General features: G+C 45.6%; 1 protein-coding gene and 1 pseudogene across 1 annotated transcript; both read left to right on the top strand.

Moving 5' to 3' along the window:
• Positions 1 to 1,200: 1,200 nt before the first annotated feature.
• Positions 1,201 to 5,693, top strand: LOC123050879 (uncharacterized). Its single transcript, XM_044473602.1, has 2 exons — positions 1,201 to 1,565; positions 5,010 to 5,693. The coding sequence occupies exons 1-2, from the start codon at positions 1,206 to 1,208 to the stop codon at positions 5,514 to 5,516; spliced, it is 867 nt and encodes a 288-aa protein (XP_044329537.1). The 5' UTR covers positions 1,201 to 1,205; the 3' UTR covers positions 5,517 to 5,693.
• Positions 5,682 to 9,482, top strand: LOC123056227 (putative disease resistance RPP13-like protein 1; annotated as a pseudogene).
• Positions 9,483 to 12,363: the final 2,881 nt, after the last annotated feature.

The raw sequence follows: 12,363 nt of genomic DNA, 5'->3' as shown, positions 1-12,363 counted from the left end.
GCTAACATAGAAAGCTGTTGACAATCAACCTTTACAGAATCCGTCCGCACATTTAATTGTGCTAATAAACTAAGATACCGGGCGGCTGTTACACTAAGAGCATGTTCGGTCTCTCTCCGCTCTTCAACTCCGCTCCGGAGCGGAGCAATATCTAGTTTTAATTTGGGTAGTGGCTGAAAGGACGCTCCGCTCCGTACTGAAGGAGTGAAGGGTTGCTGAACAAGGCCTAAACTTTCACCTTCCCGTGATAAAAAAAGGGGCCAAGCGCTCGGCACCTAATATTGTGTCGATGCCATGGGTGACTCTAGGATTTGAATGTATAACCGCTGATCGGCCAGGATTCCTATCCTAGCGCGGCTCCTAGCGTCTCGAGTTGGAGATGCTCTTAGAGCATCTCCAATGGAAGCCGCTTGTACAGACGCTAATGAAAGAAAAAATAAAGATTAAAAATTTTAAAAGTCATCTAAGCGCCCGGGCTTACAACGGCAGATGCTAATTGCATAGGCTAATCAAACAGCTTGGACGCTTACAGCGGGAAGGAAAAGTGCCTGGCGCTCGATGCACACTTTTGCGTCAACGCTTCACCTGGCACCAGGATTAAAGAAAGCAACCGCTAATTGGCTGGGATTTAGACCCTAGCGCCAGTACTTAAGCGCCCCGTTGGACATGCCCTTAGCGCCTTAATTAGCGGCCAGCATTGCGTAAGGTGGCGCTTATATAATTGTTTAATTTTACGTATTTATTCTTTTGTCTATAAGCATCTGCGCAAGCGCCCTGCGTTGAATATGCCCTGATTGCTCCATAAGGAAAACTGAAGACCGGTATCACTCAGGAATTTTCAACATCGACGAAAAAGGCCGTGCAAGTTGTCGACGGCCATAAGTAGATTTTTCTTATTTATAATTATGAGATGGCAATGTTCAATTAGTTGAAACAGTCCTATCCATGTGTGGATGATTGAGCTCCTTCCGTTCCTATCTCCAACTAGCCAACCAACTTTGATATACATGGTCTCATCATGAATTCTCCTACTACCTATTACTAACTCCTAACTACCTGAACTATATATGCATAGAACCTGCAGCCTAGCCTTCTCCCCATTCTCTCAAAGCTAATTGTATCTCTTTCCCGCAAAAAAAAAAAAGCTAATTGTATCTCTAGTGATGGATCCAATTACCATTGCTGCCGTAGGATGGAGCGTAACCATGGTTGGTTGGGTCGCCTCCACTACCATCTCTAAGCTCCTCACCAAAGGCTTCGATTACCTCGAATATGACACAGCAAAGAAGCTAGCACAACTTGAGCCAAAACTCTTGGTGCTGGAACGGGTCATGGAAGTTGTCGAGACGAGCCCATACAAGCCTCGTCTAGAGCAGCTGTTCAAGGAGCTTAAATCTTCTTACTATGAAGCCGAAGAAATCTTGGATGCTGTCGAGTATCACTGTCCTGAGAGACAGATCAAAGCTGACAAACTACAGATTGGCGGTGTAGCACGTCCACCTAATAGGGATCCTAAGAAGAAGCTCTGGTATGCCATGACCAAGTTCTCCCCCTTGAAGAATAAGGTAATTTCCTTGCTTCCATGTTCTTTCATTTATCTCAGTCCCTTCAATTTTGTTGTTCCATGTACACATAAGTTTGATGGAAACTGCTGTTGTAGTATGCATGTTTTTTTTCAAAAAAAAACATGCATACTACAACAGCAGTTTCCATCAAACTGTTGTTGTTCCATGTTGTTGTAGTATGCATGTTATATGCCCGTACCACAGCTCTTGCCTTAGGGCATATTATTGTGTTATTAGTTTCAGGATTAATAAATCTCTAGCTCCTCAAGTTGAGAAACCACTCCGTCCAAGCAGGGCCTTAAGATTTTCCTCAAAAAGGGAGATTCCGTTGACTCTTACATCGGTTCAACGCGATACAAACATTAATAGTTCATACTTGGCCTCTGCATAACAAGATGCACACAACCCAACCTATAGATCGGGATGAGTTGTTACCAATCAATAAAGCACACCACATGGTCAAATCATAGAGGAAGTATCATCTAGTATTGTCTTAGTTATCTGAGATCGGGCAGTGGCACGTAGAGGAGGTCCAAAACAAGTTCCCATCCATGATAAAGATTTTTTTTCTGAGAAAGGTCGGATTTTATCGGCTTAGAATGAAGCATTAAGAGGATACAAATACAATGAGCACACACCTAGCCTCTGCATAGTTAGGATGCACACAACTAACACCAACACACGCAAAAATATCGCCAGCAAATAGCAAAATCAAATAAGACCAAAGCTATGCATAGACGATAAAAAAGTAAATCAATAAGATCTGCAATCAGCAAGCTATAACAAAGACCATATCCGCACCAACCATTTAATAACACCACACAGACGACGAAGTTCTTCAATAGCAACGCCTTCAGGAAGTGAGCAACGCTTATGCGCCACCTTCACCGGATCCAACCACCAAAGGCAAGAATCTAGGTTTTCACCCTGAAGAACCAGTCCTAGCAATGCCTTCAACAAGGTAACGACTTAATATTGACATTGCCAGGTATAACCAACTCGGGTCGGACCTAGGCTTTCACCTCGGATCTCGAGACCGGCAGCTCGAGTAGCACGACCGTCGATGTCAAACATGTGTTGTGACCACCACTTTTCCGCGATCCCAGCAACGATATGCACCAACGTCACTACACCATCATCCCTCTGCGTCAAGCCGTCTTTTATAGTTTGCATCTCACCATCGAAGTAAACCATCGGATCTGAAAGAAGGAACCCTCACAAAGACCTTTCGATGGCCACCGCAATCTGCAGCGAGGCGGCTGCTGTAGGCCGGAGTGGTCACCAAAGGACCAACCAACGGCGAAGCACACCACTGCCAATTACCACCTCGTCAGAGAGAGCCATGCACAGGCTGTCAGCCTAGGGGCCAACATGGCCAGAACCGGGACGCAAAAAGCAAATCACCATCACCGAAGCTGGCTGGCCAGACAGTGCCGTCACTAGCCGTATGGCGTCGACCATATGAAGGACGCCACAGCAGGATGGATCGAGGCATCAGCTAACCACCACCACAATGAGGATCGCCATCAGGAATCTGCACCGCCCTCAAGAAACCGCACTGCAGCAGACCTGTTCGGATCCGTCATGTTCGATCCCAAGGTCCGTCCATGGCGCTATCCACGCAGCCACACTCATGTCCGCCGTCGCTGCAAAAGAGCCCGTGCTTTGCTATGAGCAAGCCCCATCGAGCCGTAGCCCACACATGCCTAGATCACGCTTTGTAAGCCGCGGAACACAGCCGCCATTGCTACCACCCGCGGCACCTCGCCTCGCGCTGAGCGCAGCAGCACCGGGAAGGACGAGAAGTTCCACGAGTAGCTGTCGATGTGATGCGCGGCATGGCCGCTGCACCGGCTACTGCCATGGATGCCACGCACCCGTCAACAGGGCCGCACCGGGGGAAGATGCCGCAGGCCGCCGGCAGGCCTTGCCTAGCGTAGAAGTCAGTGGCGGCGAGGGGGAGATGCAGAAAAGGAAGTTCCGGCGGCGAAGATCAGGTTCCGCCCGTGCCACCCGTGCGGGCGACGCGGACGTCAGTTACGCGGTCTACCGGCCCGGCCAAGTTTCCATGATAAAGATGTTGTGTTGATCCAACATAACTGGAGATAATTAAGTGACTAGAAACAAATCCATGACAAGTCAAATCCATATGTATTTTGTACCAAGTCATTGGCCAAATTTGATGTGGGCTAAACCTTCACCGAAATGTTGGCAAGCCAAACTTTAAATTTTCTGGCAGATAGTGTTAGAATAACGGTAATGATAACTCCCGAACGTTCGGGAGTTAAGCATGGCAACCTGAACGGGTTTAGATGGCAAGTTTAGTTTGCGTGAGGTTAGGGAAACATGGCAATTTTCTGACAAAAAAACGAAAAAGGACAAAGTTGCCATCCCCTATCAACTAAAGTTGCCATCCCCTATGAACTAAAGTTGCCATCCCCTATGAACTAAAGTTGCCATGTAAAAATGTTCGGGACGAAATGATCAAAATCCGAACGTTCGGGAGTTATTGGATTCCTAGAATAAAGACAAGACGCACAGTCGATCTACCGAAGACCAAGCAATCACACGAGCACGACACCGAGATTTGTTAATGAGGTTCACCATCATGGCTACATCCCGGGGCCTGACTACGCACGCTCCTCCCCATGACACCGCTCTAATACCGCACGCTGGCCGCTCGGGTGCCGGCACAAGCCGCCAGTTCCCCCTGCGTGTCTGTGCTATTATGTTGGCATAGGTTACATCATGTGTTTACCCCCTCATTATATAAGATGCCTAGGATACAAGTGTCCTACTTGGACACGACTCCATATCTAGTCTACACATCATACGACTCCAAGTCCAACTATAACCTACCTTGTACAATAATATTCGACACAACTCTAACAGATGCAAAGTAAGCATTTCGTCATTTGCCACAACGCACGTCAGGCGATGTGTAGTGGTAGAGATGGCTCCCTTCTCTTGCATTTTCCCACTTCATCGGGAGATAGCACAAAAAGGTAACAACACAGTAGTAGAGAATGTTTATTTCTCTTGTATCTAATGATGCTCTCTCTTGTATACCTCAATTCTTGGCCCATGAGCATTTCCTTTGATTTTCCATTGCAAAACAAACTTCTCTCTTCCAAATCAGCAAACTTGCTCATGAGTACGTTCAGATAATGCACAGATGGCGTGAACACGTGTACGTTTGATATGTTTGTGTACTAGTATGTGTGTGGCTGCCCTGTGTTCTATGAAGGACTAGATTGATGGCAAGTCAGAATAGATGCGACGATGGATTTTTAAAAATCTTGTCAATTATTATTTTTCCTTATATTACATTAATCTTCTTTCATCTTTTAGTGTGTGGATAGTTCTTGTAAACAATTCTCTCATCTGTATGGTCACCTATAATTTATTTTTGAAAGATTTCTCAAGTGCTATTTGGTGTCGCAGGAGAGTGGTATGTCAAATAAGATGTTGATAAAGAGCCTAAAGAAGATAGAAGAAGTTATAAATGAAGCACACCAAATTCTGGATGAGCTTAATTTGTCCAGCATAAGTAATGACAACAGAAGACAGAAAATGGTTGCCAATGCTCCTACTACAGCAGTTTCTCCACACAAGGTATTTGGTCGAGGTAATGACCGCGACAAGATCATAGCAATGCTTCATGAAAAGGAAGGTGATCATCCAAGCACCAGCAATGATCTGTGCTTTTCTGTAATTGGCATACATGGAATCAGCGGGTCTGGGAAATCTACCCTTGCACAGTTTGTTTGTGACAACGAAAAGAACAAGAAAGGCCATTTCGATCTTGTTATGTGGGTTAATCTTTCTCAGAATTTTAGCGTGAGCGACATTTTCGAGGAGTTTTATGAGGCAGCATCACAACCCAAGGATACTTCCGAGCCTAAGGTTGCATGCCCTCAATTTCATAACCTGAATCAATGTTTTAAATAGCGGGCTATTGCCAAATAGTGGCGGACCTCAAAATCAGCTATAGCGGAGCTATAGCGGGCTATAGGAGGCTATAGCGGGCTATTTGTACATGGGACCATTTAGCGGCACCCTAGTGAAAAGGCTATATAGCGGGCTATAGCGGAGCTATAGCCGGTTATTTAAAACATTGACCTGAATACCCTAGAGAAAGAATTGGAGAGGAAACTAGATGGAAAAAGATTCCTTCTGGTGCTAGATGATGTCTGGTGCGATAAGGATGTCGGTGATCAGAATCTACCACAGTTACTTTCTCCATTTAAGGTTGGTAAGAGAGGAAGCAAGATCCTAGTGACAACTCGAAGTAGATATGCATTATCGGATCTATGTGTTGGTGTGAGATACACTGCCATGCCGATAACTGCGGTTGATGAAACTGCCTTCTTTGAGCTATTCATGCATTATGCACTCGGATGTGGCCAAGACCAGAGCCTGTTCAAGACCATCGGTGAGGAGATTGCAAAAAAACTGAAGGGGTCACCTCTAGCAGCTAGAACATTGGGAGGAAATTTACGTCGACAACAAGAGGTTAACTATTGGAAAAGAGTCAGCGATCAGGACCTTTTCAATAAACGAGCAGGACCTCTGTGGTGGAGCTACTATCAGCTTGATGAGCAGGCTAGGCGTTGCTTTGCATAATGCATCGATTGCATCGTGATGACTTAATTAGACTATGAGTGGCAGAAGGATTCATAAGAAACACAGATGAAGGGAGGGATATTGAAGAGGTTGGTCTGGGGATCTTTAATGACCTATTGTCGATCTCGTTTCTTCAACTAGGAAGCTGGGACTGGAACTACCATCATGGAAAGGAATATTATTTAGTTCATGATCTGCTGCATGATTTAGCAGGGGCGGTAGCTGGAAGTGAGTGCTTCAGAATTGACAATAACATGAGCGGGAAAGCAGAAGGCTGGACAAAAGATGTTCCTAGAGATGTTCGCCATCTTTTTATTCAGAGTTATGATGCAACATTGATTACTAGTAAGATTATTGAATTGGGAAATTTACACACTCTCATCATTTATACCGTTGGAAGGGATACACCAGTTGAGGAAATAGTCATCGAGAGCATACTCAAGGGTTTGCAAAAACTGCGAGTACTAGTAATAGCAATGGCTTTATTTAATCCAGAACATGTTACATTTATTCAGGAACCAAATATATTCTCTGTCCCAGAATCTATGGGTCAATTAAAGCATCTACGCTATCTTGCTTTTCGGACAGGTGGTGGATGCAGGGTAGTTTTACCAAGCACACTAAACCAGCTTTGCCAGATGCAGGTGCTAGATTTTGGTTATTGCAGTGATTTGGTATTTTCCTGTGGTGATCTGATCAACTTGCGGCATGTATTCAGTGGTTCAAAATTGTTCAACAGTTCAAAATCAAAAGTTTACAATTCAAAGAAAGAATCAAGTTTTTTGAACATTAGCAGGCTGGTCTCACTCGAGACATTCCCATATTTCAGGGTAGAGAATGAACAAGGGCATGAGGCAATGCAGTTGAGGTACCTAAACAGGCTCAGCGGCCAACTGATTATGTCTGGTCTTGAAAATGTTAAAAGCAGAGAGGAAGCTCTTGAAGTTAATGTAGGTGCCAAGAAATGTCTGACAGATTTGTCACTGTTGTGGGATGGTGGTGAAGGTGATACAAGGTGCAGTCCAAAAGTTGAAGCAGTGGTACTTGAAGGCCTTTGCCCTCCCGTGGGTCTTGAAGTTAATCTAGGTGCCAAGAAATGTCTGACAGATTTGTCACTGTTGTGGGATGGTGGTGATACAAGGTGCAGTCCAGAAGTTGAAGCAGTGGTACTTGAAGGCCTTTGCCCTCCCGTGGGTCTTGAAAAACTAGACATCTCATACTACGAAGGTTCGACATACCCGAACTGGATGGTGGGTAGGCAAAATGGCGGACCAAAGAACCTGAAAGAACTTTTGCTTTTGAAATGGAGCCAACCAGGACCTGCTCCTGAACTGGATGCTTTCGTTCATCTTCGTTCGCTCCGTTTAACACTAGTAGAAAACAGGGCTTTGGTTCGGCCAGAAAAAAGCATTAATCCCGGTTGCATTACGAACCGGGACTAATGTGAGCATTAGTCCCGATTCGAGCGGCTAGGCCACCGTACAAGCATTAGTCCCGGTTCAAATGGGACCTTTAGTCCCGGTTGGTGCCACGAACCGGGACTAAAGAGTGCAATGCCCATTAGTACCGGTTCATGGCACCAACCGGTACTAAAGGTTAGACCTTTAGTCCCGGTTCGAGCCACCAACCGGTACTAATGGGGTTTGAGGCATTAGTACCGGTTCATGGCACGAACCGGTACTAAAGGTCTCATTTTCAAACTCTACCCCCTCTCCCCCCGTGGAGCGCCTTTTCAGTTTTGTAAAAAGCAAAAAAAAATGATAAAAACTTCAAAAATTAAAATCCTTCCTGATGTAGTTATGTTACTACATGTACTAGTTAGGAAAATTTAAAAACTTAAATTTGGACATGTTTTGCAAAAAGTGTAGGGAAAATGTAAAACGGCTATAACTTTTGCATACGATGTCAGAAAAAAACGTATAATATATCAAAATGTTCAGCACGAAAATCCGTATCCGATTTTGACCGCCTACGGCCTGTTTGCAAATTTTTAGAATCCTCAAATTCTAAAAGGAAAAAAAGTTATGCTCAAATTTCTGTTTTTTTTTGAATTTTTGTTAAATCTGGTCAAACTATGGTCAAACTACTTATTCAAGAAGTATTAGTGTTACTAAATAATTATTCAAGAATATTAGTGTTACTAAATAATTATTTCAGTTTTTTTTGAATTTTTGTCAAATCTGGTCAAACTGTGGTCAAACAATGGTCAAACTAATTATTCAAGAAATATTAGTGTTACTAAATAATTATTTCGGTTTTTTTGAATTTTGGTCAAATCTGGTCAAACTGTGGTCAAACTATGGTCAAACTACTTATTCAAGAAATATTAGTGTTACTAAATAATAATTCAATCTCAAAAACATTTGCACAACAAAACATAGTAGCATGTAAGTTGATCATCTCTCCACGTGCGTCATTGCTTCATCATCATGCACGTATATTTTCCTATCCTGGTCTATGTTACCATCATCATTCTTTCATCATCATGCATGTATATTATCCTATCCTAATCCGTGTTACCACTGATGGTACCTCCGCCCTCCCAGTTTGCCCGCATCAGTGCTTCATTATTGTGCAAGTATCTTAACCTACTCCCATTCATGTTACCATGTTCTCACTACCCACTCATTTGCTTTTGCCTTTAGATCAACAGCTTAACCTAGCATCGCTCTGCCACCCCTATGTGACTTCCCCTACTTTAATTAGTCTATCTTTGATGAGGTTTATGTCGCCTCTTATACCCTCTTCACCTACCTCTGAACTCACCTCATTTTCCCATTGTTGTGATGTTGCACCACTCTAGCATCATCTCAGTCCACCCCACCCTCTCATTACATGTACATCTAATATGGACAATATGCAATGAGGTTTTTGTTGCCTCTTCCATCCTATTTACCCAACTCTGCTTGGGTTTTCTTAGGAACCAACAGGTGCACTTATCATATTGAAGAAGAGAATGAACCATATCTTCAAGCAGGGGGGGAATGGAACATGCCGAAACTCCTAAGGAGCACGACAACTCCTCCTGTATATAAGCTACACTATGGGGCTTTGGGTGGAAAGCCAAACCCCATTAGATGATATCAACAAACTAAAAGTATGCGACCTCCATGGAAAATGCAATGATTCTGGTTCTTCCAGACACAACCATCTAGGTAATTTTATAATGCACAAGAAATAATACAGATCTTGAGATACAAGCATCCATTCATTACTCCCTATATTTTCTTAGGATACATTCATGGTAAGAACGAGAAAAATCTTGATGCTTCTACATCATCCATTTCATGAGTTATTCGGCATGCATTCATGCAAAGAGGCAAAATAGGAGGTGACATCCTACATAGTGCAGCTAAAAATTTAGATAAAAGGAAACGAACAGAAATAAAATACAAGTGCTAGCATAATATGTTTTCAAGCACCTACTGTAAGTATCTGAAACAAGTAAAATAAAGGATATGAAAAATAATATTTTCTTTTTTAAATTTAGAGACCGACATTTGAAGGTATAACACGAAAAATACATGGCATGTCACGATTCTCCAGTAATAAAGAAAATAAGAGAATTCCTCTGTTGTCACCATGGTTAAACTCTATAAATAAATCATTAAAGTAAAAAAATATCAATCTAGAATGAATCGGAGATGTCCATACAGCCAAGTAGTATCATGGTAACTGATATCAATTCATCGAGATTTAAGTGAGCCCTTACATCATGGTCTTAACTAAGACGTTGTTAGAAAACTACTGGGAACGTTACGTATCCCGTGACTTCATGACAACATTACCTTCAATCATGCTTGGAGTAGAAGGTTGCAGCAATGTCGCGAGAACATGGTGCTAGACACAGGCATGGCAGCTGCAGCAATGCGCGGTAAGATGGCCGTCCTCGGCACCATTGGCTTCCTTTGCTGTCCTGATGTCCATACATCGGTTTACCAGGTTTCACTCCGAGACAACGCTGGAGTATTTTTTGAACGCTTCGGGCCTCCAGGATTGTGTCGCGTCATCAAGTACAGTGCGCGCCATCTCCCAGCCTGCCCATGCACGCCCTACTCCTCATATATGACATAATTGATTAAGCTACATAGCCCAACATATGTGCGTAAGTAAAACTGGAGCGACTTAATGGTTTTAGTTGACGTTTTTCAAACCTCATGTCACAACTATACACATCATATATAACATTTGGGTATTAGATAAAACATTAAATCTAAACAATATACCGAAAAAGGCTTTCGCCCCGCTTTATAAATAAAGCAAACCGCCCAGAGCACACATACAAGGTCTAGTACAAAACACACACACCCAAGAAACACACCGAGATCCAAAGGTATTGCTGAGGGCACAGCTCAACAAGCCCAGAAAAAAAACACATAAAAAAAGGCCGAAGCCAAGGCGAGCGCTCGCCAAGCATCTAGTCAGGCTCTGGAGGAGGCGGAGGGGGCGGCGGCGACAGGCGGACGGCCATCGAACGAATGTCGGCGATGAAGGCGGAGATGGCGTCCCGGTCCCGAGGGCGGCTAAGCGGCCGCCAGAGCTGCAAGAAACCAGACAGTTTGAAGAGAGCGTCAGTAAACCGTCGAAGCGGAGTGTGCTGAATCACAAGCTTATTGCGAATCGTCCAGATGGTCCACGCGAGAGCTCCAATCTCCAGCCACCTAATGTGGCGAGTGGGCAGGGGGAGTTCTGGAGTTCGTCGAAGAGGTCAGGGAAGTTGGTGTGGCTCCAGTTACCACCCACCGCCTCTCTAAAGCAACTCCACACAAACTGGGCAGAAACGCAGTTGAAGAAGATATGGTTCGAGTCCTTGGGAGTACTGCAAAGCGGGCAAAGGCCGGAGCCCGGACCATTGCGCTTGCGGACCTCAACCCCAGACGGGAGCCGACCGCGGATCCACTGCCACATGAAGATCCGGATCTTCAGAGGAACGCGAATGGGCCATACAGCTAGGAGGGGGCGATGGCTGAGTAGAGGGACTTGGTGGAGAATTGCCCCGATGGTTCAAGGCACCACCGAACCTCGTCCGGGCCAGCATCGACATCCGGCTCATGGAGGGCGATGCAATCAAGAAGCTCCTGCCAAGCGGCAGCTTCCGGAGGCCCAAATGGCCTCCGGAACGCGAGGCGCCTAAGTCAATAAGGGCCCGTTCGACGGAGATCGTCGGGATGATAGCAATGGAAAAGAGATCGGGGAACCGAGCTGCGAAGGGGGAGTCACCCACCCAGCGGTCAAACCAGAACATGGTCGCAGAGCCCGATCCAACCGCTATGGAGGTCCCAATACGGAGGATGGGAAGCAACTAGATGACAGACTGCCAAAATTGGGATCCCCCAGACCGCTAACAGAAGGCCAAAGGCTGGCCACGCAGGTATTTATTCCGGATGATGTCTAGCCACAGCCCACCATGACCTTGCGAGATGCGCCAAAGCCAGCGGGAAAGGAGCGCGATATTCATGCGCTTCGAGCACATGATACCGAGGCCACCTTGCTCCCGAGGCTTACAGATGTCGGGCCAACTAACCATATGGTATTTCTGCTTGTTATTGTCCCCGGCCCAATAGAAGCGGAATTGGACCTTGGCGATCTCGTGGTGAAGGGTCTCATGAAGGCTGTAGAAGCTCATGAGGAACAAGAGGAGACTGGAGAGCGAAGAGTTGATGAGAATCGTCCGGGCCGCCTTTGATAACCACCGACCCTGCCAACGCTCAATGCGCGTCTGCAACTTGGCAACCGCCGGACGCAGATCAGCAATAGTAAGCCGAGAGTCACTAATGGGCGTTCCCAGGTAAGTGGTGGGAAGGGACCCAAGGCGGCAATTCAGGCGGTTGGCAATGTCCCGGGCCTCGGCCGGAGAGTAGCCCATCACCATCACATCACTCTCGTCGAAGTTGATCTTGAGGCCAGACACATGTTGGAAGCAGAGGAGGAACTTAAGGTTAGCGATGTCTGCGGCCGACCCTTCGACCATGATGATGGTGTCGTCAGCGTACTGGAGCAGGGAGATGCCGGTACCATCGGCCAAGTGGGGCGCGAGCCCCTGAATATGGCCTGCCGCCTTCGCCTTGTCCAGGATGGCAGCCAGTGCGTCCACCACCATATTGAACAGGAACGGGGAGAAAGGGTTGCCCTGCCTCACCCCACATAGAGTGGGGAAGTAGGGGCCAATCTC

Source organism: Triticum aestivum, chromosome 2D (genome assembly GCF_018294505.1).
Source record: "Triticum aestivum cultivar Chinese Spring chromosome 2D, IWGSC CS RefSeq v2.1, whole genome shotgun sequence".
NCBI classification, from domain to species: domain Eukaryota; kingdom Viridiplantae; phylum Streptophyta; class Magnoliopsida; order Poales; family Poaceae; genus Triticum; species Triticum aestivum.
This window is presented reverse-complemented; position numbering and strand designations above follow the sequence as displayed.

Excerpts from the sequence above, each read along its gene's own strand:
- LOC123050879 (XM_044473602.1), top strand. The coding sequence starts at position 1,206 with ATGGTTGGTTGGGTCGCCTCCACTACCATCTCTAAGCTCCTCACCAAA. Across the intron at positions 1,566-5,009 it reads TCTCCCCCTTGAAGAATAAG|GAGAGTGGTATGTCAAATAA; the intron begins GTAATTTCCTTG and ends TTGGTGTCGCAG.